General features: G+C 43.3%; 1 protein-coding gene across 1 annotated transcript in view; it reads left to right on the top strand.

Annotated features, from left to right (window-relative positions):
• Nucleotides 1-754: 754 nt before the first annotated feature.
• oprm1 (opioid receptor, mu 1) overlaps nucleotides 755-27,500 on the top strand; it is a gene marked incomplete at both ends in the record, with an annotated part of 37,559 nt that continues 10,813 nt past the window's right edge. The window contains one exon of the mRNA XM_084470129.1: nucleotides 755-1,035. Within this exon, the coding sequence (XP_084326255.1) occupies nucleotides 755-1,035 (281 nt within the window). The remainder of the gene's footprint in view (nucleotides 1,036-27,500) is intronic.

Below are 27,500 nucleotides of genomic sequence, written 5' to 3'. Positions count from 1 at the left end.
TTGTAATGTCACCTTTACAGTTGTATTGTGTGCTGTGTCACACAATACAACTGTAAAGGTGACGTTACAGCACACAATGTCACCTTTACAGGTGTATTGTGTGCTGTAACGTCACCTTTACAGGTGTATTGTGTGCTGTCTGCCTGCAGGTGATTGGATAGAGGGGGATATTTATGCATAATTCATCTTATTAGTGTGCGCGTTTGGTTATATTTATATATAAGAGGGTGTGTTGATTATGGACATGGGACGAAAGGTGAACACATGGTTGATCATTGATCATTTACATCAGGCCTACATTTAGTACTGTCCAAAAGTGATTTACAAATGAGGTTGGAAAAAAGCCACGGTTCGTTTAGGCTGCGTCATGTAATGTCAGACCGTGGATATGGGAAAGGGGAAGGGAATAGAGAAGGAAGGAAGAAGGACGGGAGGAAGGAGGAGAGGAAGGAAAGAACTAATTCGTTGCTCCCCGGTGTCGCCTGTTTCCCGTCAGCTCGCGCTACCGTGCGGAAAGGCTGGTCGCGAGCCTCCGTCTCCAGCAGCGTAGCGCGCGCCGAGTACTGCGCGCGTGCACCGCCTGTCACTACGCTCAACCGCACGAGACATTTCTGCGCGCGTTTTAAGGCGACGACTACGGCACGCGGGAGTTTAAAGGATTGCCGCGCGGTGAAGAAGCAGCTGTTCGGTTTTGACTCCATCATATATATATTTCCCCACGGCGCGTTTGACCGTTCCGCGGCACACGGCGGCCATGGAGAACACAGTCAGAAACAGTTCTGATTTTGTTTACCTGAGTCGGTTCTCCGGTCCCGCCATGCTGTTCAACAGCACGCTGTGTCGGAACCAGACGAACGGTAACAACACCTCGGGGGTTGTGGACGCGCGGTGTGAGCAGGACCGCGCGGCCACCGGCAACTTCGACGGCGGAGACACAACTCCGGTGATCATCGCGATTGTCATCACCGCGCTGTACTCCATCGTGTGTGTTGTCGGGCTGGTGGGCAACGTGTTGGTCATGTATGTCATCATTAGGTAAGTCGAACACTAAAACACCCGGGCAACACACAACTCAGTGTCTTGTGTGTGTGTGTGTGTGTGTGTGTGTGTGTGTGTGTGTGTGTGTGTGTGTGTGTGTGTGTGTGTGTGTGTGTGTTGGAGCGCGGTTTGTCTCACGCTCAAGTGTTCTTTTATGATTTCGGCACCCTGAGCGCGCGCGTCGATTGGTATAGTGTCCCCTTTTGCGCGCGCGCATGCATGTGACTACGCACGCACAGACACACACGATGGCGTGCACATCCACGGACACACACATGCACGCACGCACGCATACGCACGCACGCACACACACCCAAAAACACACGCACACACTCAAACACGCACAGACCTAAGTATCGTTGACTTTGAGGTTTCGAAGCAACCTGTTGCTGCCTTGTCTTCGTGTGGTTGAATTTCCTAAGGCAGTGTCATTTGGGCTTTACGATAGGCTGTATGTTAACAGCTCTCGCGCAAAAGTCAACTGCCCGTCAAAAAAACTCTTATTACTCGTACTCCCCGCCTCAACATCTCCAGGGCTCTGCCTCGTGCACGCGAAAAAATGTATAAATAAGACATCTGCATCTTCTCACTGAAATGGAAATATTCTCAGTTTGTATATATATATATATGTGTATGTATGTATGTATGTATGTATGTATGTATGTATGTATGTATGTATGTATGTATGTATGTATGTATGTAGCCTATGTACAGTATGTATGGCCTTCGTTTTTCCAGCCAATCGTCACAATTGGCTGGTGTATTGCGGAGGACCCAAGGGAACGCACGCGGCTGCGTCTCAATTCAGGCAACACGTCCTTTGAAGGCTGCATTTGAAGACCGATCGCGTCACAGCGGCGCGTCAAGGCGGTCCCATTTCGGAGACTCCTTCAAATGCCCAACGTATCCCAAGGCTGTGTCTCCATTCAGGGGCCTGCGAAGGTGTGGCCTTCGTAGACTGTGGAGGCCGAACCGAAGGCCACTGTTTTTCGTAGGCGGAATCCGGAAGAAGTCCCGCCTCAAGCGGATTGGACAGGCAGCCTGTCAGGAAAACTCGCACGCTGACTCCTAACCCTAACCCTAACCCTAACCGTAACCATAACCATAACCATAACCCTATCAGAGAAATGCGTTTGACTAATGTTAGTTTAATATACACTACAATTTAAGTTAGCTACCTCGCGGGGCCATGTTACCTCCCCTTTCTCTGCTTGGCCCGCCCAGAGAATTTGGCCCGCCAATGAGACAATGAGCTACGACCGTGCAAGTGCCACATGTGTGTGTGAATACACTGTAACGCAAGTGTTGTACACTTCTTTGCTATTTGGATAACCATTCTGCTGTTGGTGTTATGGCGCATGAGACGCAACACAATAAGGCAAGCTTGCGTAAAGCTTGCATTTGGTGAAAAGACTAGACTGCGTCGGATTCTCTGACGTCTGGTATTTCCATTGGGGGAATAGTCCATTCTCATTTTAAGCAAAAATGGGGGTCAACCTAGAACAAATTGCAACAGAAGCAAACTCAACCGATTTTGTATCCTCAATAGGTCCTGAGTAAGGAAAAAAAGCCCTGAAGAATCCCAATAGCCCTGAAGAATCCCAATATATCCTTTTCATATGCCTATTCATTCTTTTTCTCATATGAATAGGGTAAAAAATTTAACATTAAGATATCGCCATGAAAATTACTGAGTTGATTACTTGCATTAAGACAAACAAAAAATGGATTACAATTGTTTGTTAACATGGGCAAACGGTGCATAATTTAATTACGTATTTGCTAATTTGCTTAAATACTAGGGGTGAGAAAAATAATCGAATCTTCGATGCATTGCGATTCTCTCTAGAATGATTCCGTCTCGATGCAGAAAAAATTATAATCTGAAACAAATAAAAAATAAAAAAAATAAAATATATATATATATATATATTTTTTTTTTAAATTTGTTTGCCTGCTGTAGAGCACTACAGAAAACACCTTTCTGCCTGCGGGTTCTCCGACTTTATCTAATACAAAATATAAGATAAGGTCATTCATTCATTCATGTTGATTGTCTTTAATGATCATCATCAAGTGATTAGCAAACTGAGTAGCAAACTCAGATGTGTACATATATATTTTTGAAAATCCCGCATGGAAATGAACATAAAAAAATCTCAACATTGGGTATAGCCAGGTGAAAATGTCTTGTAGAATCTTGTTGACATCTTACAGTAAAAGACTATAGAGGCAAACAGATGTCACCATAAGGGGCAGAGATTCAGTCATTCATTCAAGGTCCACTCAACTGTCAATCAACTGTCACTAAGCTGTCAGGTAAAAGGTTGTTTGATCCAGCCACTTTTTATTTCACCTTGCTTTTGTCTTCTGCATTCTCCTTATCTCCTGTTCTTCCCTCCTCCCCCAGAAACAGTCCCATGTACCCAGCCCCATCTCTGCAATGATAATTAATGTCAATGTCAATTTATTTATATAGCGCATTTACAGACGGCTTAGCCGCACCAAAGTGCTTCACAATAAAGTGCAATTAGTAAATACAGAAAGGCACAAAACAAAAAGGGACTATAGTTAAAATAAATTAAGAAATGCAGAAAAAGAGAACATTTAAAACTAAACACGGGCACATAAAGGGAGACACTAGCCAAAGGCAAGTGAATAGAGGTGGGTCTTTAAAAGGGACTTAAAAACGTTCAGAGACTGAGCTGAACGGATGTGGAGGGGGAGGCAGTTCCAGAGTCTAGTGGCTGCCACTGAAAAGGCTCAAGGCTCTGTCCCCCCTAGTTTAATTAATAAAGGCTGGTTTAAAGTACTTCTTCCTGCCTCTGTGTATAAATGCTCATGGGTAGCCTAAACGGGTTCCATTCAAACCTTAACATTAAGTCTTGTACTGTAAGATGTCAACAATATATTTTCACCTGGCTTTACCCAATGTTAAGATCTGTTGTGGTATTAATGCAAAGTAGCACATGTGTAATTCAATTATGCACCGTTTGCCCATGTTAACAAACAATAAAAAAAACTTTAATACATTTTTTGTTTGTCTTGATGTAACTAATCAACTTGAGTTTGCTTCTGTTGCAAATGTTTGACCTTTTTTCATAAAATGACTGGACTAGAAAGGAGGGAGACAATCGGGGTCAACAATCCCTCATTCTCATGTCGCGGTTCAGTCTACTTCAGATTGATGTGGAAGTGGAAGAACCAGAGACGTTGGAGAACCCGACGCAGTCGTTTGAGATTCATAATATCGGATTTTGGCTGTGATAATATATATTATATGATATAGATATCTATGTATAATATGATATTATTTATATATAGAGCTCCAGGACTAGCGCCGGTGTTCTGTCAATTTCTGCTACCCATCAGATTTTGCTACCTAGTGGTTCTGTAGCCTGGCTATTGCCAGACCAAGTCCAATCGTAGATTGCACGTTTGTCTGGTAAGGGTGCCGTCATTTTCTCCTGCACAAGAGGCGGGCGTAGTTCAAATGGCTGCAAGCAATTGGACAGTCCTTCAGCCAATCAGACCAACGATCCGGATGACGTAGCTGGTAGATTAAACTTTTACCAAAACCAGTCGGCAGTAAAGCAAATACACCCTTTCTTTGGAGGAATTGCTCCAGGGCAAGTTTCTGCTCAGCTTTCATAGAAAACTTGCCCCTGAAATCATTTAAAACAGCAGCGACAGCTGCATCAACGATGTCTTGTAGATGACTCTACAAGACATCACGATGACTCTGTCGTCATCGTGTTTAACCAGCCAATAGCGCGCCAGTGCTAAAAAAGCCAGCTTGGTGATTGGTGCCAAACGGATCGGGATAGGAAACAGGAGGATTAAACATGTTCCTTGCCATCCCCATGTGCAGGGCGAATTCCAATCGCCGGCAGATGGGAGTGGGGATACCCAGTCTAGTGGTTCTGCGCATGCGCATGACGACGCTATTGAGTATTGGTGTAAAATACACATACTGTACCCCTGAAATCTCCAATAAAGACGTTATAATACAGTATCAAAATATTCTCCCCATATTCTTACAGTGTACATGGAGTGAGTAGTAGTGTAAAATAACATGTTTCTGTAGTGGGAGCATCGTTTCATAGCTCAACAGATTAAATACGCTACCAAACACATAAGGTAGCACTTTTTGATAGGGTAGCATGATTTGATAGACTCTGATACTGTATTATGACGTCTTTATTGGAGAGTTAAGGGGTACAGTATAGGGTTAGTATATAAAAGTATATTTTACACCAATACTACACCGCGGATCAATAGTGTCGTTATGCGCATGCGCAGAACCACTAGGTAGCAAAATCTGACAAGGGAGCAGAAATTGGCAGAACACTGGCGGGTGAGGAGGAAGAGAGGACGTTGGCTTACCGTTAATTAGTTTATGTTGTGGATTTTGGTCCAGGAAAGGCCGCCGAGACAGGATCGCTTTTAACTCACTTTATTTGGTTAAGGTTATTGGTCTATTATCTATCGTCTATGAAACAAAAGGAGAGGGATCGTAAATAACACGCGTGGAGCGTCTCTAAGCATAACATCCAAAAAGATACGCCGCCCAAGAGATTCTGTCCTCCAAAGGCGGAGTCTGAGTTTATGTATCCCAGGTGTTCTTCTTTGGGTTTTCTCACTTCCTCTGTGTGTCCGTTGCTGCCCCTAGTGTAAATGTTTTGTAACTTTGTCAAATGTGTTCAGTGCTGCCCTCAGGCGATTAGGAGGGGAAATTACCTCTAAACTATGCTTGGTGCTACTGGATATGGCTATGTGAGAGTATTACAGTAAAAATGTATCGCTAGGGAATATTACAATTAAAAAATGTCACATTTAACATTATATGGCTAGCATTAATGTCATTCAACTTTGACAATAAAGTTACATATTTAAAATGGTCCCAACCTTACGTTTATATAAAAAAATGGTTTTACATAGTTCAGTGTCATTAAATATGTATTCGCTGCAGCTGCCGCTTCCGCTCTCTCCGTGCCATTCCCTCAGTTAACATTATCACGCAGTGTAGTCAGGAACGAAGGAACGTACCATGTCGATACCAACGCATTACACATTAAACACTATACATGCACACACACAAACAAGCACATACACACACACACACACACACAGATATATGACATAACTTGTATTAACAACTATTCGAAAAATTTCGCAAGGGATTATGGGATGAGTAATTCCTTCACAAAAAATAATGTAGACAGACTTTTACCTTTGCTTTGTCTTCCGTTTTCCAAATTCCTTTTTTCCCCCGAATCAAATGTTTTATAGTCACGACTACCTTGACGAGGTAGGCTTAAAACTCTTTATGTAACAATGTTATGAAAGGTCAACGGCGAAAATTAATTGGAAATTTTCTTCCGGAACCATAGCTGTTCAAAAATGAGGCGGTCACAGTTAGAGGAGAAGACCTTGAGGGGGGCTGAGCCCCTATGAGAGTGGTACATGAATACAATGCCTTGCAAAATGTTCAACCTGCTGCTAAATCACTCCTTTCACTCGATAGTAAGGGACAGCAAGTGAACATATTTTTAAGAAAATTCTGAAGAATAATTCTGTTGGCCACCACTTGGTCACTTTGCCAACAGAAGTCCTTTCACTACTGTGACTATCACAGTCACAGTAGTCCTTTCACTTTGGCAGAGCTAAATAAAAAAAATACACAATGTTACCTTCAGAAGCAACACAGGTAGTTTGTTGGTGGGTTGCAGTGCATACTATTCAGAATGAACAATCACATTTCAACGTGATACACCTGTTACAGACCCTCAGTTAATTAAACCTGATTTAAAGAAGAAGTTATATGTTCGACACATGTAAAAAACATTGTTTCAGTCCGTCTAACACATGGGGACAGTCCACTGTATCCAGTAGCGGTTCTACATTGAATTGAGCCCCGGGCGAGACCCCCTCCGTGCAAAAAGTTGTTGACGCGATCGCGGTCTGACGGAATTGTTGACGGGGGGGGGGGGAGTATGATCGATAATAGAAAATGCGCAGATCTTTTTTTTTCGTTTGCTCGTGCCACCCCCCCCCTGTAATGCCGCCCCGGGCGGCTGCCTGTATCGCCCGTAGCTAAAACCGCCACTGACTGTATCATCAAACAATGAAAGAAACATCAAACAATACTGATATTGTCAAATCAGGTGGTCCCTCCAATATGTGCACCGAGGAAAGAAGCTGACTGGTGAGAGATGGGGCGAACAATCTGTGACCATACAAGCCTCGAAGAAATTCAGTGGCTGCAACAAGAAAACGAGTGCATGACTCAACTTTTCTGAACAAACACGGCCATGATGGCAAGAAAGAAACCAATAGTTTCTCAAAGAAAATTGGTTGAAAACTCATCAAGAACCTAGCCTGGTTCCACCCGCCTCCGTACTTCCGCTCAATTTTCATTTCACTTCAGTACTTCGGTCTGGGAGTGCTGTATGGTCGAACGATTTCTTTTCCCTCAAGTTTGTCCCTCCAATCAGCGAACAGGAGGCTCGGCCTGAGAACAGTGACGTACAGGTCGTGCGCGAGTTTCAGTTGTAGTCAAACGAATACCAGGAAGCAGCAGGAAGAAATACGTCATGACCAGCAATTAGCAATTGGTTAAGGCAGATCCGGAGTGGCACTGGGCAGAGCCAATAGGTTTTAAACTTCAACAGCACCCGCCTTCAAGTGAGCAGTCGTTTGTCTCTATAGCAGTTCTAGACCATCGTTATGAATGAAATGAGTACAAAGGTCTAGTTAGGACTAGGCTATCAAGGACCGGCAGAAGTGACAGATGGACCAAGGTACTGTGGTCAGAACACAATTACATTCAAATGTTTGACTTCTTACAAACTCAGACTTTATTGTGCAGTCTCAACAAAGGGACTCTTGAATCCCGGAGTGGCAGTTATCCAGTCCAAGCCTTGTTTCGATTTGTATGAAGAGTCTGTGCAGAGATGGATTTGAAAAATGCTCTGTACAAGTTAAGTCTGTGCACCGTGATAGAGCTCACACTGATATGACAACTGCCTGTGTGTTTGTGTGTGTGTGCTACTGTCATTAGGAATTATCAATTGGTTCAGCTACTCTCTACTGAGCATTTTAGATCTGTTAATAAATGCATTATTCTCTCATTAAACTGTTAAATTACGTGACTTGAAAGACTCTAACAAATCTAATATGAAATGGGAAGTTATTTTCAATGCACAGATCTAAATGTCAAAATCTTGGCAAATAAAAATGCTGAATGTTCTGACAGAGAAAGCTAAGAAGGCTAAGAAAGTGTCTTCTTATAGTTACATATACATTGATACCATTACAATCTAATTTAATAATCTGCTTTGGGTCGTACCAAACAACGCCCCCCAGCTGTCCTAAAATCCCTTTAAAGCAACTTATTTGACCCAACGTTGTCCTACATTTTATTTTACATGTGAATTGTGATTAAATTGAATCTGCACCATGAAATTCACTACCTACTTCTTCTCCAGTGGGTTTACTGGTGAATTACCAAAGTTGAAGTTGCAGGCCGCCCACTACTGAACGTGTGAGTGTGTATTGAGTGAGTCAAGAGTCAGGACCTTATAATGGATACTGGCTATTAAGCCTAATTATGAAGCCCTTTGAACTTGTAATTGTTTGTCCACTGTCTCTAACAGACAAGTTAACAATATCTAAGGTAAGAGGACTAAAAATGATTGATGAAACAATAATAATAGTATATCTTTTATTTTCAAGCACCCATACCAATTCAATACAATAGAAAAAAAGTTGAAAGAAGTTCAATAGTTCAAAAGTTGAAAAGAGTTTCAATATAAATAAAAAAATATCATAGGCCTATTTAAAAGTTGCACAAAGGAATCAGAAAGGTGAGAACCTTTAGGATCTACCTTTCCTTTTGTAATATTTATGTTTGATTATTTTGGCAAACCAACACATGTGGTGGTCTATTGTCCCTGACACCTACGTCAAGGAGAGATAGCTTTGAGTTGAGGTTAGTAGTGACCAAACCATTGACCCACTACTGCTCTCTGACTGGCAGACATGATTGCAGATATGGGCTTCAATATTGTTTCACGTTATGAAAAAAAAAACATCTTGGGAAAAAAATGAAAGTAAACAACAATAATGTGGAGAGTTATCATGTCAACGTTATTAAGACAACCGTTTATACCTTAACTAATATGACAGCCCTAAATAAGTCTAACCTAATTCAAAGGTGCGAGTGTGTGATATATAATATGTAATATTTTCGCATTAAACTATCCAAAAATGGACTAATCATTTTTGGATAGTTTAATGCGATGTTATATAATTTATTGAGTTGTGTTCTTACATTATCCCAAATGTTTCCAACAATGTTCAAACCATGAGAATCCATGGTTGTATTTGAGTTGGTGAATGGCATCATGTCCCCGCTACCCCCAGACTTTCTGGGAAACACAGGAAACAGTAATCCAGTAGATGATGTTTCAACATCGATCCAGTTTACTACGATGCTGGTATTTATTCTTTGTATGATTTTTTTGACTATGGGTAACAGCGCTAGGCTATCCCACGGTTGAATTTGCCACACAACTTTAGCTACATCTCTATGGTCAATCTAATGGTAAGTTAGCAAGTTATTGTAACGTTAGCTTACCTTGCTTTCTATAATTTGAATAAAATTAACTAAACATAACAGCTCTAAAAAAGAATGTAACATTTAAACATTACAACAACAACAACAGCTCCCCACTAGATAACAGATCACACTCTACTCTACTCTATTGTGATGAGAGTCCTATAGAGACCCATAGCAGCAGAAATTACATATGATACCAATCAAAAGGAATGGAAGAAAATCACCTGACAGCAGCACATTTCTGACCAGGCGCCCTGGGCTTTTAGATGTTCTCCTCTGCGGCTGGTTGCTTAAGCAGTAGTAGCATTAGAAAGTAATGAACTTAACAGCTGCAAGCATGAACAAATAATTCAGCAACACCTGTCATTCTGTATCCGTGTTTGATTAACCACTGGTAGCAGGCCCGCTGCTAAGCTTTTGGAGGCCCTAAGCATAATTTGTCATAAGTTGGTCAACTGAGTTTCAGTTTAGAAAAACTGCGCTAAGAAAGGATGAGGGATAGGGTACACAATTAAGAAATAACCATGGTGGGCCTGTTCATAACTCATTTATATATTATATAATGTAATAATTATCATGACATTTTTTTAGCAACCGTAATTTTAGGGGCAGGTACTTGGGGCCCTACGCGCTCTGCGTACTCTGCGTATGGGGAGCGGCGGCCCTGACTGGTAGTCAAGGGTTTTGTTTGTCTTATAGCAAAAACATAATTGTGGATGTGGCCCAAGACTCACAGAGTCTGGGACACCAGGAGTGTATTGTGTGTGTGTGTGTGTGTGTGTATGTGTGTGTGTGTGTGTGTGTGTGTGTATTTGTGTGTGTCTATAAATGGATGTGAGACATTGTTAAAGTTCCTGACTAGAAAAGGGCCATAAAAATGCAATCCACCAGCACAGGCTCAATCACAGCCAGAGACCAGCGAGAATTCCTCTTGGATCGCTGTTTTCAGTAAAGAGCAAGCCAGAGCCAAAGCATGAAGATACGCTTGTGTGCACATCGCTGGGACATCCGCAGGGAGCAATCAGTTGAGTATCGGCGACAGATGGGCTGTCATATAAGCAGATTCAGAGTTGACAAAGGAAAACGATTGTGTGAGGAGGGGAATAGAAACTATAGAAACAAGAAAGACTAAACGGCTTTCACGCTAGCCTACTGCTTACCCCTGTGACTGTCTGAAAGTTTTCATATAGGGCAACAGCTCTGGTGCAAGCCCTGACCAGTGCTTGTGAATCTCACAGCTTTTTATTTGTTCACCTATTCTGAGAATATACTTTCCCTTTCCAAGCAACCCCTCTGACAACATATTTTCGGGGGAGATAACGTGGACTATGAATAATGTAGGTGTGTTTTCACTTTGGCCTTTGGCATCACGTCTCTGAGATGAGAACGATCTCTCTCTGAAGAGCTATGCTGTTAACAGTTCTCGGCAGAAAGCTGAGGGTCCACAACAGAGGCCCGCACTTCCCATCGCACATTTTACACAAAAAAGATTCTTTGAAAATAGGACGCCATTTGATTTGAGGAGACACTTCAGAGTTCCACCTCTACTGTTTGGATACGAACGAGTATAACCTAATTTCCCAAAGGTCATTTTGAAGAGATGTCTTGTACTCCTTTCTGGTGTATTGTACTCAATATAAGAGAAATAAACAACTGTATTGACCTTGTTCTTACCACACTTCGTGTAGTCGTGGCGTTGTGCTGGGTGTGTAGCTATTGATGTCTTTACAAAGGTAATAAATCAATGTGAAGGAAAACACTGTAGCCGTGTTTATGATTGCACCAGCATGACTTGCATGATTACCCATGATTGACGAAGTGTCCATAGAAGCATTAGAAAGGGGTTAAAGTACAATTCTAGATACATCTATAATCATGTTGCCGTATATATATCAGCAATACGGCCATTCTCTGGTTTAAAGGCAACAACCTGTTAATCCGTTGGAGTGAGCGATGACTTGGAGTAGAGCGCTTCGTTTTCAAAGAAACTAACGACGATGAAAGTTACAACCCGCTAACAAGGGGGGGTGGGTCGAGAGAGTAGGGCAGAGGGAATGGCGTAGGTCTCCGACCGATCCCTGAGGGTCCGACATTCCCGTGCCACCAACATTTCCGAAGGCCACCACTGAACGGTGGGGGATGGAGCCAGGGGCCGGCAGAGTCGTTGAAGACAGAGTCGTTGATTTCAGGTCATTATAAAAGAAATCCAATTGATTTTGGATCCTCTTTCGTCATCGATTCAACATTGTGAGTTAATTTAATGGTGATGCTGAGTAATTAAAACCTTCACCGAGAGCGCCTGGCCCCAGAAATCCCTGCTCTTTGAAATACATGATCCAAGCCAGCTGAATCCATCATGGACTATTCATATTCCATGGGGACACCAGTTCCTCAAACCAAACACACGCTGAAAGCTAATTCGCCGTTGGAAGATGAAATAGAGCATGTTATGCTCTGTGATGTGTTTGAGGTAGATCGGTCTGACTGGTGCACTTGATGGATCTTTTGATGGATCGCCTGGCCATTAATGCTCTTCCTGTAGTCTGTGGTAGTATTCAACCACAGCCATTATTGATATTTTTTGCCAAGCCCTTCACCTGAACATTTTTCTTAGAATCCCATTTGGCACGCAGGCAGTGATGCTTGGAGCTGTGCAGGCCTGTGTAGAGCCTTGCGTGGATTGATGCCTTGCAACACAACAAACTTCCCGCTCCATGAGTTTGACTAATGAGACTTAAGGGAAATAAAGGGAAATGTATGTTTCTCCCCCTGGAAATAAATAATCTTGTATCAGTGATAAAAAAAAAAGAAGAAAATATGGACTCACTGCAGAATAGTTGCTTTATTACAGGCTCTGTTAGACCTAATGTTGTGTATAGCTTTTAATGCCGATCCCCAGCCCTTTTTCTATCTGTCCTATTCTGTCTCACTCTTTGAGGAAGAATAACTTATTTTAAGGACATTTTGGACAGCAAGGTACTTGATTTCATTTTAGAGCATGATCATGGGAAAATATAGGCAGAAATGTACCAAGCATACATTCAATTAGACAAAGGGTGTACATGATTTATAGGGAAAGTTTCACACCGTGAGTAGTAACAACAAAGGAAACAAAGTTGAGGGGGCGTGACCATCGTGGAGAGTTTAGGATTGTCCATGTTTATTTGCAATACACTCTGGGTAAAGTGGACTTGTCTGCGAGGCTGCAGGCAAGGCTGCCAGACAGGTAAAGGAATCTACGCAACAAAACAACAGTCGATTGGCCTGGCCTCTCAGTATATGCCACAGTGGAAATGGAAATTAAAAACACCTTTCTGTTACAGAGAGGAAGGGAGATATCTCTAGGTCCAAGGAGAATTTATAGAAATTGCTTTTTAAATTGACTAGTAATTATATAGATATATAGTATAAACAAGGTTTATATAATTTGTATATAATGTTATATTATAGGACCTCTTCTATTTGTCCCTGAATCTTCTTTCACCCTGTTGTCAGAACAGAGAGAGATAGCTTTTCCATTTAGCAAATTAGCAAAAAGGATATTTACTAGAAAATGTAAATGTAGTCTTGCGCTCTCTTGCCCCCACTTACAGTGAGGGCAGTGAATGCCATCTTGATAGATTGAATAGAGACAGCAGTGGGTGAGAGATGTTTTTTCTCTTCCCGTGTGGGTAATGACAACATTAGGGCCATAAAGCATTTCCTCCAACCCAGCCTCCCCTCCCTCTGGCTCCGGGCGCTGCACTTACGTCAGGCAAACTTCTTCGCAAACAAAACAAGACCAGAATCCTGCCTGCTTATCAAGAAAAATCTATTTCAGCTCGACAGGAACAAATGGGTTCCGTAGGGGATAGCTCACTATTGACTTTGCTTTCTGTTACCATGGAAACATTGTAAGTGTGTCTACCCCCTTTGCCCCGCCATTCGTTTGCGAGCCAAGTACCAATTACACCTAAAAGAAAAAAAAATCTTTAGAACACCTAAAAGAAGAGGAATCTTTAGAATCTGACCTGTTTAAATTTTCAAAGCTAAGATGTGGCGCGGTTCATTACAACAGCTGTGTGTTTTTGTAACGGCTGATCTGTGATACAAGCCATTCCCTAGCGTACACCGTATTTTTATGCATGCAGTAGCACACACCACCCATTTTGACATTTTCTAAGCTACCTAAAATACTACCTCTATTCTGTATCCCTTTCAATTCCTTCAGTTGGTCTTATGTCAGCCCCACACCAGAATTAACTGAGACCAAAGAGTTCTCTACCTGAGGCCCTATGTTAGCATGAGGCCCTATGTAAGCAAATGCTTTGTTCTGTAAAATAATGGAATGATAAAAAAAAATAAAGGAAGACCGTTTGCTTATCCAGCTTATCCACCTCAATTCTGCTCATGGCTTTTCATTATTATTATTTTTATGAATTGTTTGAAACATTAAATAGATGGCCAGAGCTTATTGTAAAGCTTACAGCTTACTGTAAAGCCTTATGGTAACACAGCTTACTGTAAAGCCTTATGGTAACACAGCTTACTGTAAAGCCTTATGGTAACACAGCTTACTGTAAAGCCTTATGGTAACACAGCTTACTGTAAAGCCTTATGGTAACACTCCAGCGTTCCCGTAGCACCTGCTTACGTGGGGACATATAGAGGTCAACCGGGGGTGCATCCTCTCATGCTAGGATACACAGAGCAACACAAACAAGCCTGGACCATTACTGGCTTTCAGAGCTCTTCTTCTCCTGGGATTGAGTGTGGTGGAGGGGGGGGGGCATGAGGTGTATGGTCCGTACGCTCTCCTTCCTCTGTGGTGTTTTATGAGAAACCCCATGGAGTCAGACAGAAAAAGGACAAAAATGACTTTTTTCCCCCCACATACTCGATGTTCTATTGGACGAATGTGAGATTATTTGTGCTATTTGGATGAAATGCACTGTGGTGCTCTGCTCTTGAACTGGCTCTGGACCACTCAACCACCTGCACATATAATTGTCTCAATCATTCATGCGTGTATCTGTGTGCCTGTGTGTGTTGCCCCTGCTCATTTCTATGAGTTTTGAATGTGTGTGTGTATATTATACCTCATGTTCTTGCGAGCGTGTACACAGGGGTCGCTAAGCGTAAACATGAGTGTTTTTCTATGTCTGTTTGTGTTTGTGTGTGTGTGTGTGTGTGCGCGTGTGTGTGTGTGTGTGTGTGGTCGTGAATCAGTGTCATTGTAGTTATCTCAAACAAAAACTGAAATCAGCGACCCTGAAATACAGGACTACCGAACAAAACAGTGGTTCTCAGTGAGTAGCTTAACCAGTAAAGCATGTGTCTCAATGACGGCCGCAGCCCATTCTAGTGGCGGCTGCTGAGTGTTACAGGATGGCAGCTGGTCTGGCATTCCCATACCTCCTGTGAGCTGTGCTGTGGTGACATTGAACAGTCCACAGGGAAAAGCTTATACAGCCGGGAGCAGGACAAGGAGAAGAACTGGAATGGAGTTGTTGTTGCCAAGGAGGAGAAACACAGAGGCAGATATAGAGGCTAGAGGCAGACCCCTCAAACGCTTTGCGTGGTCAGAAGAGGCCAGGGTCAGGGTTAGGAACAATCAAACTAACAGAGTATAGACGTATATGTCTGGTCCAAAAAGAGATAGTCACGTGAGGTTTATTTATCACTATAAAAAAAAACCTCATACCAAAAACGGAAATGAAATAGAATGGGATCTTACAAAGAAACAAGTAATCACACTGGTGCGTGTGGATGTGTGCGTGTGTTTGAGTGTGTGCGTGCATGCGTGCGTGTGCATGGGTTTGTTTGTGCACGTGTGTGTGTGTGTGTGTGTGTGTGCGCACTCCCAACCCATGAGTGAAAACTACACAACCCCAGCATCAGTCAACATCTTCTGCTGCCTCTCAGGCAATAAGCACTTGAGAATCAGGAGCGTGGGCTTGTTACCGCGGCCCGGGAGGCCCTTACCAAACCGCCAAACTCAAATAGTGCAGGACAAAACATGGAGTACTTGGATGGGGCTTCTATTTTGGAGGCAAAATAAACAAAACAATTCGATATTCGGGAGCAATTATTAGAGCGGAAGAGACTGAGAGCGGGGAGAGAGAGACGAGATGAAGAACGGGATGAACAAAACTAATGCACTCAGAACGGAGGATTCCTTTTCCATTCATCCATTCATCATGATAGACAGTTGCGCGGCGTCTTTTTGTCTTTCAATCACACTGACTGTCCCATCTGTCATTTTGTCTCTGACAGATTTGCTATTCTGACATGATTGTTCAAGTATGCTGTCAATTATGCTGTCCTCCCCTTCAAAAATGATGTGTAATTAGTGAGTGGCTTGAGTGACAAAGATATTGACAGATCCGAAGGGATGGGTTTCCAGGGTTGTTACCCTGGAAATCCAGAGTTCTCGCGAGAGCACAATTTGAATTTGCTCAGCGAGTCACTCTGGGAACGAGCAAAATACTCACTCCCTGATTGCCCTGGCCCAGAACATTAACCAATCACATCGGTGTATCTGATATATGCGGGCCAAAATCGTTGCTGTTTTACCGACCGGATACAGCAAGAGTCTATTGGTTAGCTCCGCTGGTCTGGATACGTCACCCCTTGTATTCTTCTGATTGGTCATAGTTTTATCCAATTGCGTGCAGTGATATTTTCAAATGCATGCTTGGGGCCGCCCCTCGAGTTGGGCCATTTTCATTACTCGTTGCCAGACCCTACAGCTTTGTAGATGTGAGTCTGGATTTCCAGGCTAGTGTTTTGTGTGAGTGTGCACGAAAATATCTTTGGCCATGAACGTGGTTTAAAAATAAAATAACAGCTTTAACAGAAGTGGCCATTGATCAGCACAGAAATGCAAACCTATTTGATGGTCTTACGCCCTACGACAGGAGTAAACGTCCTCAAGGCCAGACGCACACGTAACGTAGGAGAGGGAACGTCACGGCCGTGTTTCCAAGCAACACTGTTCCAAACTCTTTCGGCGCTCGGGCACTATTTTTCATTCAGTCTTCTTCGCTGTTGTGCCTGAATTAAAAACAGCAGAGGCGGGGCCAGAGAAGGAGGGATGGCTGATCTTAAGAGGTTTAATCTACACTCCACTCCCGTCTCCCGTGGCTCGGGATAATTCAGTTCACAGCCTGTTAACCCAACTCAACCACAGTGCTGATGGAAATATCAATTGAGGAACAGAGAGAGAGGGGGTGGGAGGAGGAGAGAGAGAGAGAGACAGAGGGATAGAAAGAGAGTGAGAGAGAGAGAGAGAAATAGAGAGACAGAGGGAGAGAGACAGAGAGGGGGAGAAAGAGAGAAAGAGATAGTACATAAGTGTGGCTATGATTGCATATGTTTGTTCTGGTGTGTGAGTGGGATGGAATACGTGGATACAATTTGTGCGTGTGTGTGTTTGTGTGTATGCGAGTTGGAAGATAAATTAACATTGATTTTAAGGTCAATTTTTTTTCAGTCAATTACTGTCTTAGTGTAATTGAACAAGCGTGATCGATAGTTTATTGCCTTGGATATCAACAGCCCTGAATCGAAACAATTAGTACTATTGGTGGTAAATATTGTGGTCATTATAGGTCATAATCGTTTGTGAGTTTGTGTTTGTGTGTGAACATTTCCCGCCTTTTTGCTGCCTCACATCGTTGTATGTCTCTTCTTAGTGAACTGTATCTGTAGATGATTTAGTTCTACCTTATCGTATGTGCTGCCCAGTATATGAGGTGGTAACTCTTCTTGTACTTGGCTAGACGGGGGCTGCCAGTCACTAGGGGATGGGGGGAGGAAGCCCAACAAAGATAGTCTGTACAGGTCATGTCAACGTCACGTCCGCATGTGTTTGTGTGTGCGTCTAAAAACCTATCCGGTCCAAGTTTGTCTTGATATTAGTAGTATTTGTCTCACTGTCTCTCTCTCACACTGTCTCTCTCTCACTGTCCCGCTCCCTCTCTCTCTCTCACTGTCTCTCTCTCACTGTCCCTCTCCCTCTCTCTTTTCTCACTGTCTCTCCCTCACTGTCTCCCTGTCTCTCCCTCACTGTCTCTCTCTCACTGTCCCGCTCCCTCACTGTCTCCCTGTCTCTCCCTGTCTCTCCCTCACTGTCTCCCTGTCTCTCCCTCACTGTCTCCCTGTCTCCCTCACTGTCTCACTGTCTCTCTCTCTCACTGTCTCCCTGTCTCTCCCTCACTGTCCCTCTCCCTCTCTCTGTCTCTTATGGGAGTTGTTTAGTCATCCTGTTTCTAGGGAGACGTCTCACACTATGTGACACAGACATGCGTGTGTGTGTGTGTGTGTGTGTGTGTGTGTGTGTGTGTGTGTGTGTGTGTGTGTGTGTGTGTGGTGCAGAGGTGGACTGGCCATCTGGCATACGGGCCTGGCATATTTTTTTTCTCTCTCTCTCTAAATTCCCTCCAATTGGGCCAGCCAATTGGCTACAGAGGGCTAGCAGTGTGTTGCCAGCATCGACACATATTATTGGTCCATGTTTGTCACTGTCAATCAATCGTGGGCTGACAGGCTCAGAGAGCCCTGACAGTGCTGTCAATCACAACACAACCCAGGGTGGGCGGGACCTTATGGCATGGGCCGGAGTCGCGGGACGGAGCTGAAAATGGATAAGCGTAAGAAACGCCCCGGGTGGCGCTGAAAAACTGCGACTTAAAGACCGGGTAAACCAAGAATAATTATGGGTTTTGAGTTTATAATACCACAGGAAAATATATTATTAACCACCCTGCCAAATTTGAAGGACTAAAAAAATCGCGAAGTATATAAAATTATGCTTCAAAGTTGATGAAAAATGAGCAGTAATCCCAGGCTCAGGACGGTGGGGGCGTGTGCGCTGCAGGCCAGGAAACCACGCCCATCACCGGAGAGGTCCAGCCCCTCCCAATCTCAAAGCTGAAAAGGGGGCGGGTTTATGTGAGTATGACCGCTTTACGTAACGCGGTCATCGATGTAGACCCGCCCATTTTAAACCTGCACACAGAACATTCTCTGAGGCCTAGCTCCTCAAGGAAATGATGAATGGGAAAAATATTTTTTACATGTTTTGAGGGACACATTTAAGGCCTAATTAATATGATAAGAAGAAAAATACTGAATTTGGTTTACCCGGTCTTTAAAAGTCTCTGGAGGTGGGAGCTGCTAAATGTTCAAAATTGACAGAGCTATTTGGTGCCGGGGTCAGGTCACCACCCCAGCACGCGCTGCTGTGCCGGGAGACGAGCGAGTGGAGGCGTACATGGTGAGTAACGTTAGCCTGGGGCTGGCCAGGCTGCATTTTGAGACCTGTCCAAAGGGGACAGGTCCAGAGGACCCGCTTTGTCTCCTCCATCCTTCACTGGGCCACTTGTGGGTTCCTGAGCTCATTTCATGTGGTGAGAGGAATGCACTATGTGTACGTTTAAAGGTTTATGTGAAGAGACATACTATACGTGTGATTAAAATGACAATTGGTAATCCATAAATGTCTCTTTATATTCTCTGCTACCGTCATCTCCTGTCAAACTGGTTTTCCTGACCTGCTAGAAGTTCTTCTATGATGCTCGAGAGAGAGAGAGAGAGAGAGAGAGAGAGAGAGAGAGAGAGAGAGAGAGAGAGAGAGAGAGAGAGAGAGAGAGAGAGAGAGAGAGCCATGTAGTGAGAGCCATGAAAGAAATCCAATTGAGAGCCATGTAGTGTGTGTGTGTGTGTGTGTGCATGTGTGTGGTGTGTGTGTCTGAGAGTATGTACGTGTATGTGTGTGTGTGTGTGTGTGTGTGTGTGTGTGTCTATGTATGTGTACACACACACGCACACACACGCCCCTCTGTATCAGTATGCTCACATACATATACGATGTCTTTTATGGCACTCCGTCTGTCTTGCTGTGTTGGCAAAAGTGGGGGAGATGAGAGGTTTTGAATCATCCCTCTCGCAGAGGGATGAGAGGAAAGGACCAGTGAGGCCCGGCCTACCTCATTAAACCCAACCAGCCGAGGTTTGATTAATAATGAGATTCTTATTTCCTCTCTCTCTCTCTCTCTCTCTCTCTCATGCGCGCACGCTCTCGCTCTTCCTCTCCTCCTCTATAGCCCTCTTTTTCCCTTTCTCTAGCTCTCTCTCTTTCCCTCTCCCTCTCTCTCGCCCTCTTGTTCTCACCCTCTTCTCTCTCACTCCCTTTCTCTCTCTCACTCTCTAACAACCTCTCTCACTCTCTCTCACTCTTGCTCACAATCTTGTAATCTTCACGTCTAGGGAAATTATAACTGCAATATCCATCCAGAGTTTCTATGACAACGCTTTGTCATTGTTGTGTGCCATTTATCAAAGGTTTAAGGGACAGCATCTGCAAGGGGCACACTTAAGTGCCTTTTGATGTGTAGAATTATCATAAACGATGTTTCTCTGTCTCTGATTCATCCGAACACCCTCCACGAGAGCTTCAGAGCTCTGAACACACCGGTCCGGTCTCCACCACGCTCCCCAGTGCTCGCTGTAGGCTGGCCTAAGCCAGTCGAGTCCCTCTCCGTGTGGCCTTGTGTTGTTCTGGCCTAAACGGTAGCGTCTCATTGAGCCTCTGACTGTGGGCTCTTACGCACTTATTGGTGTACTCCAAAAGTCTGTATGGGAAGGGCATGGTGTTTGTAGGCTCAGAAGATAAACTAAATTATGTTAATATAATAGTACCGTTTTTCTCAATCGTTTAAACACGTTTTCTGAAACTGTAGCTGAATTTCTCAAAACTGAAAAGGGTTCACCATTTTGCCAAAACTCCACAAATCTTTTTGAAAATGAAACACTGCACTCAAAACCATGTTCTCTCTTCTCAAAACTGTGTTTTTTCCACCAAAACGATAAACAGAGCTATAATATGAATATCTCTTAGAGAGCATCAATTTAACACTGGTGTGATCAATTCAAAACACTTCACATACTAGTTACATATGTTTTGGCTTCATGAGGTCATGTTACATATTCAAATGTATACAATTGTTTAGAAATAGCTTCCTTTTTTTAAAGTTGCAATTATGTGGTACATACAGTATAAAGACTGTAATACAATACTGTGAATAGAGTCATGCTGTACTATAGTTAACTATAACTGTAACTATAGTTGATACTGCAACATTGTTCTGAGAATACACCAATGTTACCTATTTTGGCAAAACTCAGTACTATCACTCAAGTAAAATGAAAAACACTACAGTAAGAAAATGTTTAGACTGTCAAATCAGTGCACAAGTACAAAAAAGGTAACAAAGCAAATATTTATTTGTTACTGTAATAAAAAAAGTAAAAATGTTCAGCTGAACTGACTGCAAAAAAAGCTTTTCGTAGGCCAACAAAAAATAAAAATAAGAATATAAATGCGGTGAAACAGATCTACATGTAAATCAGTCTGTATCCCACCTCCGATCCTGATCAGGCCAGAGGAGCTCATCTACAACACAGTAGAGCTCACCTAGGCCTCTCTTATGCTCGGACACGAGTGAAGTGTTTTGCCAGTTGAGGACAGGTGAGAAGAGAGTGAGACCAATTGGTAATTAAGTGTGGCGTTTGGAAGGCCAGTGTTTTCCAGGTGAACCAAGTGTGCTCAATTATGAGATTTGTGCTTAGAGTTTTGCAAAAATGTGATTTAGAATTTCTATATGCCTGAAAACAATGGAATTGTGCTTAGAGTTTAGCAGTCTGGAGTCTTGTTGTTGAAACACGAGCTTCGGGTTTTCAGAATTGTGTGCATAGTTCAATTTTTTGTGTGTATACAATCGAGAACAACAAATTATAGTCTTGTTTTTTGTATAACCTCCATGAATCATCTGTTATGAGTACTAAAAGGTCTCTAAGTTATGGTGCTGGCATCCATGTTTGTTTGGTTAGTGCAAATGGTTTATCCTATTAGTGTGACTCTTTGAGGTTAAGCAGTTAGCTAAATGTGGTGGGAGTTTTGTTTCTGTTTACTTCCTGGATGACAGGGGCCAAAAACACAGAGCTCATTCTGTTCATGTTCTCTGGTCGTATCCATTTGGCCACAGAATATTCACAGAAACAATTCATGTATTTATTGTATTTGTTAAAGATGAGAAAAAAAACGTAACCTTCAAAATACAAATGTGAAAATAACAAGCAGTAAATTAAACATAGTGAAGGGAAGAGGTGGTGGCAGAAAGCTAAACATAGTAAAATACTTTACTTTAATGCTTTTTACCCATACTGTTACATTGCTGGAATCAGAAACAGGGATACATTACATCTAAAGAATCATTCACATTCGAGGGAACTCGTGGCTTTTCATTTGTGCTAAATGTCAATATAGAGATGTTTCAGGATCTACATTTCCTTGTTTCAAAATGAATGTGTTTTTGCATTTGTGTTAATGTGGTCGTAATGATAACAAGACCTCAACATTCTGCGTGTGATTGGCTAAAACAAAGTCGGCCATCAGGAGGAAACTTTCAAAAGAAGACCTCTGAGAGCTTCATCCACTCAAACTGTTCAGTTTACTGAATAGTTCACCAGTTCACTGATGTAGAATATCGCTGGAAGGAGACGGAGTCAAGCCCTTACCCCGCCCCTTGCAGTTTCCGGTCCAGGCTCTGTGCCGTCTCTCAAGAGAAGCAGAAAATAATAGGACTGCGCCATCCAAGAATACTCTGAGATAAACGACAAAGAATATTATTATTATTATAGTTCAATTTTCAAATAAATAGTATAATAAAACAACAACTGCCGTCCTTTAAGAACCAGCCGGCCCCTGACCGTGGTGTTAACCAACGCTTTGAGGTGCTTTGGTTCATTGGGGCAGGGTTGCCAGGTAAAACCCCTTTATTCCAGTTTCAATAAGCGCAGGACAGGTGTGTCGCAGCACTGCTTGATAGGAGGCGAAGCGTGCAATAGCCTGTGTTACCCAGCATGCTAGATGCTGGCTAACACAGGTTGGATGAGAGGGAGGCATCTAATGCAAACCAATCCACACACATTGGTTCTCCTTCAAACCTAGGGTAGGTCATTTTGAAAAACCAGCATAAGATAGATTTCAGCAGCTGTCGGCAGCTCGTCCTACCTTATTCAAGATGCAGCGCGAGTTATTCCAAACGCGCAATCCGGTCGAATCAAATCAAATATAATCGCAACGAAAATAGGATCTATTGTCCTTCTAACTGTAACAAAAATATATTATCCTAAGGGTGTATGTGGGTTTCAGTGTAAATGTAAACAATATGTATTATATTCAAGCTTTTATCTCTATATGTAATTCGCAGGCCATACGTATTAGTTGTTCTTATTCGTGATCGTATTCCTATTTGTGTGTATCGTGTTTATCGTGGTCAAAAAAAACGATATCGCTCTCGACTCTGGCTGGCGTTTTTCTAACGCGGTCCCCACTCAGGCCTCACAGCCTGGTTCCCTGTATTGAGTTCCAGGAGGCATCTCAAACAAACATAAAAGTGCCAGCAGGGGGAGGTCATTTTCAATAAAATAAACAAAGGATAAATTGTCCCTAAGACCTCATTTCCAGCCTCCACTCATTTCCAGCAACTCCCCCGGACCGGCTGAGCAATTGATTTATTGATTTGCTCTCAGGCTGCAGAGAGAATTTCCATAAATATGTTGACAGAAAATGCTTCAGAAATAAATTGCTTACCCTAGCTTTAAGCAAAGGTTTTAATTGATTAAACGTTGTTTGAGGAAAGTTGTCTGGTTATTAATGGGGTGCTAAACCCATTCCTATAGCAGGGGTTATTGGGGTCTTACATGAATGGGGGACTTGAAACACAGGAGGACTGAGCTGTCTTTGAGCTACATGTCCTTTTAAGGCCACCAGAACAATGCTAACAATAACACTCATCAATCGCATTCACTGAAATACTAGCAGTGCATGGCTTCAACCACCACTACAATGGGAGCAGTCAAGGTAAACACCATTCATAATGACCCTGAGAATGAGAAGAACTACAAGAAGAAATTACACAGATTTCAAGAGCGCTTCACGTATCAAGAGAGACGGGAAATAATTGATCAAACAAAACATACGTCAAGACAAGGATGGAATGTTCCGTTCACGTTCAAGCTAAAGGAACACATACCTTGACTGAAAAGGGATGTAAACAGAGGAAGAAATGAGAGAGAGAGCGATCATAAAGAAACAAGTGCATAACGAAATCGACTGAAAGAAAGACACGGCCGCGGCATGACTGAGACGAGCACGTGGAGAGCGGCCTGGTCCATCTGCGGTGCCAGACACTTACGGTTTGAGCCGGGGAGACGCCCCTGTGCCCCGGCTCCGAGACCAACATCTTAATGTCGTCTCCTCCGCGCAAGACGCACACCGGTGTTGTTCATCCATCTTGCACAAGCATACACATAAACCCACTTCCAGCAGGGGATGATGAATTATATGGTTAAGTCTGCTCGACTCTGCTTTGCAGATGGGCCGCTTGAAATTGGCATGCATGAAACACAACTTCACAGGTAACGATCCGAGCCTGAGCCTGTTAATTGCTAATGGTTTTATGGGTAAGGCGATGCAACATATCCACGGGCGGTTATGAAAGCAGAGGCCAGATGAGAGGGTGGGTACGTCTAAAATGACCTCCACAACTGTTGCTTTTCTGGGCTATTCACCATACAGTTATGTTATTAACTTGGCAGTCAGCCAGCCAGTCTACCATATGGGTTCATCACAGAAAGCACCATGGCAACAAAGTTGGTAACTGGAGGAAAGAGACGAAGCACATCTTGTATCCTGTGAAGCCAAAACACATCAACTCTCTGTCTTGTCTTGAGCTCTGCGTACGCCCTCGTTGGGCTCGTCGGAGACGCTGACGATGTCTAATTACAAATTCAAACAAACACACTTTAGTCCTTCTCGCCAGGGACATGCTTGTTGCCTCGGCAACGCGAGGAGGAACCACTTACCTCTGAAATTGTTGTTTCCAGGAGCATTTTAATGCATGGTCGGACAGGCGCCCGCCACACACACACACACCCACACACACGTTAACAATAATAATAATAATAATACATTTTAAGCACTTTTCAGAAAATCAAAGTGCTACAGAAACCGAAAAAACGAAATAACAAAACACTAAGGGCAACAACACATTAAAATCCAGTGATGAAATGCATTAATAAAAACAGCTGAAAGAGGAGTTGAAGTGCAGATTGAATTATGAAAAATCTAAGGACAACGTTCTTGCCTGAACAAGAACGCCTGCCTGAACAGGCCCCTTTTTAAGCCCTTTTTTAAAAGTGTCCGCAGACCGGGGTTTTCGCAGATGTTCAGGGAGGGAGTTCCAGATGTGAGGGCCAGCGGAGCGGAAGGCTCCGTCTCCCGTGGTGCGAAGTCTTGTGCGGGGCTGATGGAGGAGGTTACGGGTGGATGAGTGAGGGGGAAGGAGGTCTTTGAGGTATATCGGGGCGTTGCTGTAGATGCAAAGGTGGGTGACGAGGGCTATCTCGTATTTAATTCTTGAGGTTATGGGGAGCCAGCTAGCCTGGCTCCGCCCGCCTCCGTACTTCCGCTCAATTTTCATTTCCCTTCAGTGCTAGGTCTGGGTTTGCGGTATATTCTGCTGCCAATTTTTTGGCCGTCCAATCAGTGAACAGAGGGAGTGGCTGAGAACGTTGACGTTGATTTCGTGCGCTAGTTTGAGTTGTAGTCAAACGTCAGCGATTGGTTATGGCAGATCCAGAGCGGCACTGGGGCAGATCTAATAGTTTTAAACTCCAACAGACGCCCGCCTTCAAGTGAGTTAACGTTTGTCAATGGAGAGTGGCCAGACTCTCTGTGCAAATGAAATGAAGTACGAGACTCTGGTAGGACCAGGCTAGGAGCCAGGGGAGGTCATAAAGAATGGGGGTGATGTGGTCGTATTTGCGGGTTTTCATCAGAGTTCGGGCAGCGCAGTCTCTGAAGGTGTTTATTGGGTATAGCGATGAGCAGGCTGTTGCAGTAATCAAGCTTGGAGGAGATTAAGGCGTGGACGAGTTTCTCTGCGTCAGAGAAAATGAGGAAGGGGCAGAGTTTAGAAATGTTCTTGATACGGAGAAAGCAGGTTTTGTACAGATGCTTGATGTGGTTTGCAAAGGTCAGTTGTGGGTCCAGCTTCACATTTCAGTGTTTTAGTGTTTAGTGTATGCTCGTCGTCACTGGAAATGAGGGAAACCTCAGTGTCTCTCCAGGGAAAATAAAGGTTATTGATTAATTGATTGATTGATCGGACATGTTACCTCCCTGATCTGTCAATCAGAGCAGAGGACCTCAGGGGAGCCCCTCACACACAAACGTCAAACATTAAAGATCCTTAACAGATCCTCCTTTTGATCCTTAACAGTGAAGATGGACTCTCTTTATTAGTTTCTTTTCTTTTTTTATAAAAAAAGGTGAGTGTGACTGACAGCATACAGTGCCGACTGCATTAGGTCACTCTCTCACCTAATGAGGGCATTATTCATGACGGTTAATAGCACCATATGGTTGACACCATAGGGTGCTGGTCACATCCCTGTTTGTGTGACTGACTGGTAATGAATTGGTTTGATAGGAACCGAAGGACGCTTTACGAGCCTCCGGCCCTAGGAGGCTGGTGCAACAAACTGCCCTTCTGTTTCACTGACAACACTTTACAGACGGCCTTCAGGCTCCAGCGGCCTGCATACATTATGATAACCCCGTATACGTTATACATGACCCTTACATGACCACATGATTCCTTATTAGAACATCGTATGCATTCTAAAAATAAACCCTTAGCGGATATTTCCATTTATGAGCAGATATTTCCATTTAAAAATAAATACATACATATATATATATATATATATATATATATATATATATATAGTTCTCTCATCAATCCTGTCATTACCGCAGGTCTGCAGACGGTCTGCATTAGCAGGAACCACTGCAGGAGTATTGACTTGTGATGGAAGTAATGATGATTAGTAATTAAGACTCCTGTGGACGGGGGTTAGATGATATGACATGCTCGGCCCGTCACTAATGGACCACTAAACCGTGACCGGGACGTCAGGACATCCTTGAGACACGCCTTCATAACAACAACAACAACAACAACAACAACAACAACAACACCAGCCAAGAACTGGCCCCGGTCGTATCGGCCCCTAAATCAAAGTGATGGTGAAAGAACCATTTCTGCCTCGACTTGTTTATAAAGGAGGACTAATTATGCCGGACACAGATGGTCAAGCACCCTCACTTTGTTCACCGTCTCAGTCGGCTGTTTATCACTCTTCTGTCCTGCTGTGGCCCCACTTCATCTGAAGGGGGTTTCAGGACCTCACAATGGCCAGCAGAACATTAGCTTGTTGTTTGTTTACAGGTTTATGAGGCAAAACGTCTCGCAGATGGCCGGGTGGAGAGATGAGGGCTTTTCAGTTTCACTGGTTGGGGGGGGATTTTGAGGTCAAGATTTGATGAGCTCCAAGGATGAATACCCGGGTAAAAAAAGTATTGTGATGAAACAGGAGGAAGGTTGTGTGGAGTTTAGAGTGTCAGCCACTTGCACATAAAATGGTTTGTCTTTGATGCATTGGAGAATATTTCATATTTTTCCCATTGTAGGATGTAATGCTCTTTTGCTCGTGAACTACAGAGTCAATTTGCATGCTAATTTCCTGCATATTTCAACTTTATAATCCCCTTACTCTATAGTCCCATTTCGTGGGTGTGAATAATGATTTGCACTTTAAAACCAAATGACCAAATCAAGGGTCCAGTGAATACCACAACATCACATTTAATATCACTCAAGACCCCGCTAACTTCGACAGACCGCCATCAAACACCGGAACAATCGAGAAACCCTCGCCAAATTTA

This window comes from Micromesistius poutassou (assembly GCF_964030765.1).
Source record: "Micromesistius poutassou genome assembly, chromosome: 7".
Taxonomy (NCBI): Eukaryota; Metazoa; Chordata; class Actinopteri; order Gadiformes; family Gadidae; genus Micromesistius; species Micromesistius poutassou.
Note: the sequence above shows the minus strand (reverse complement) of the source record. Positions and strands in the feature narration are given on the sequence as shown.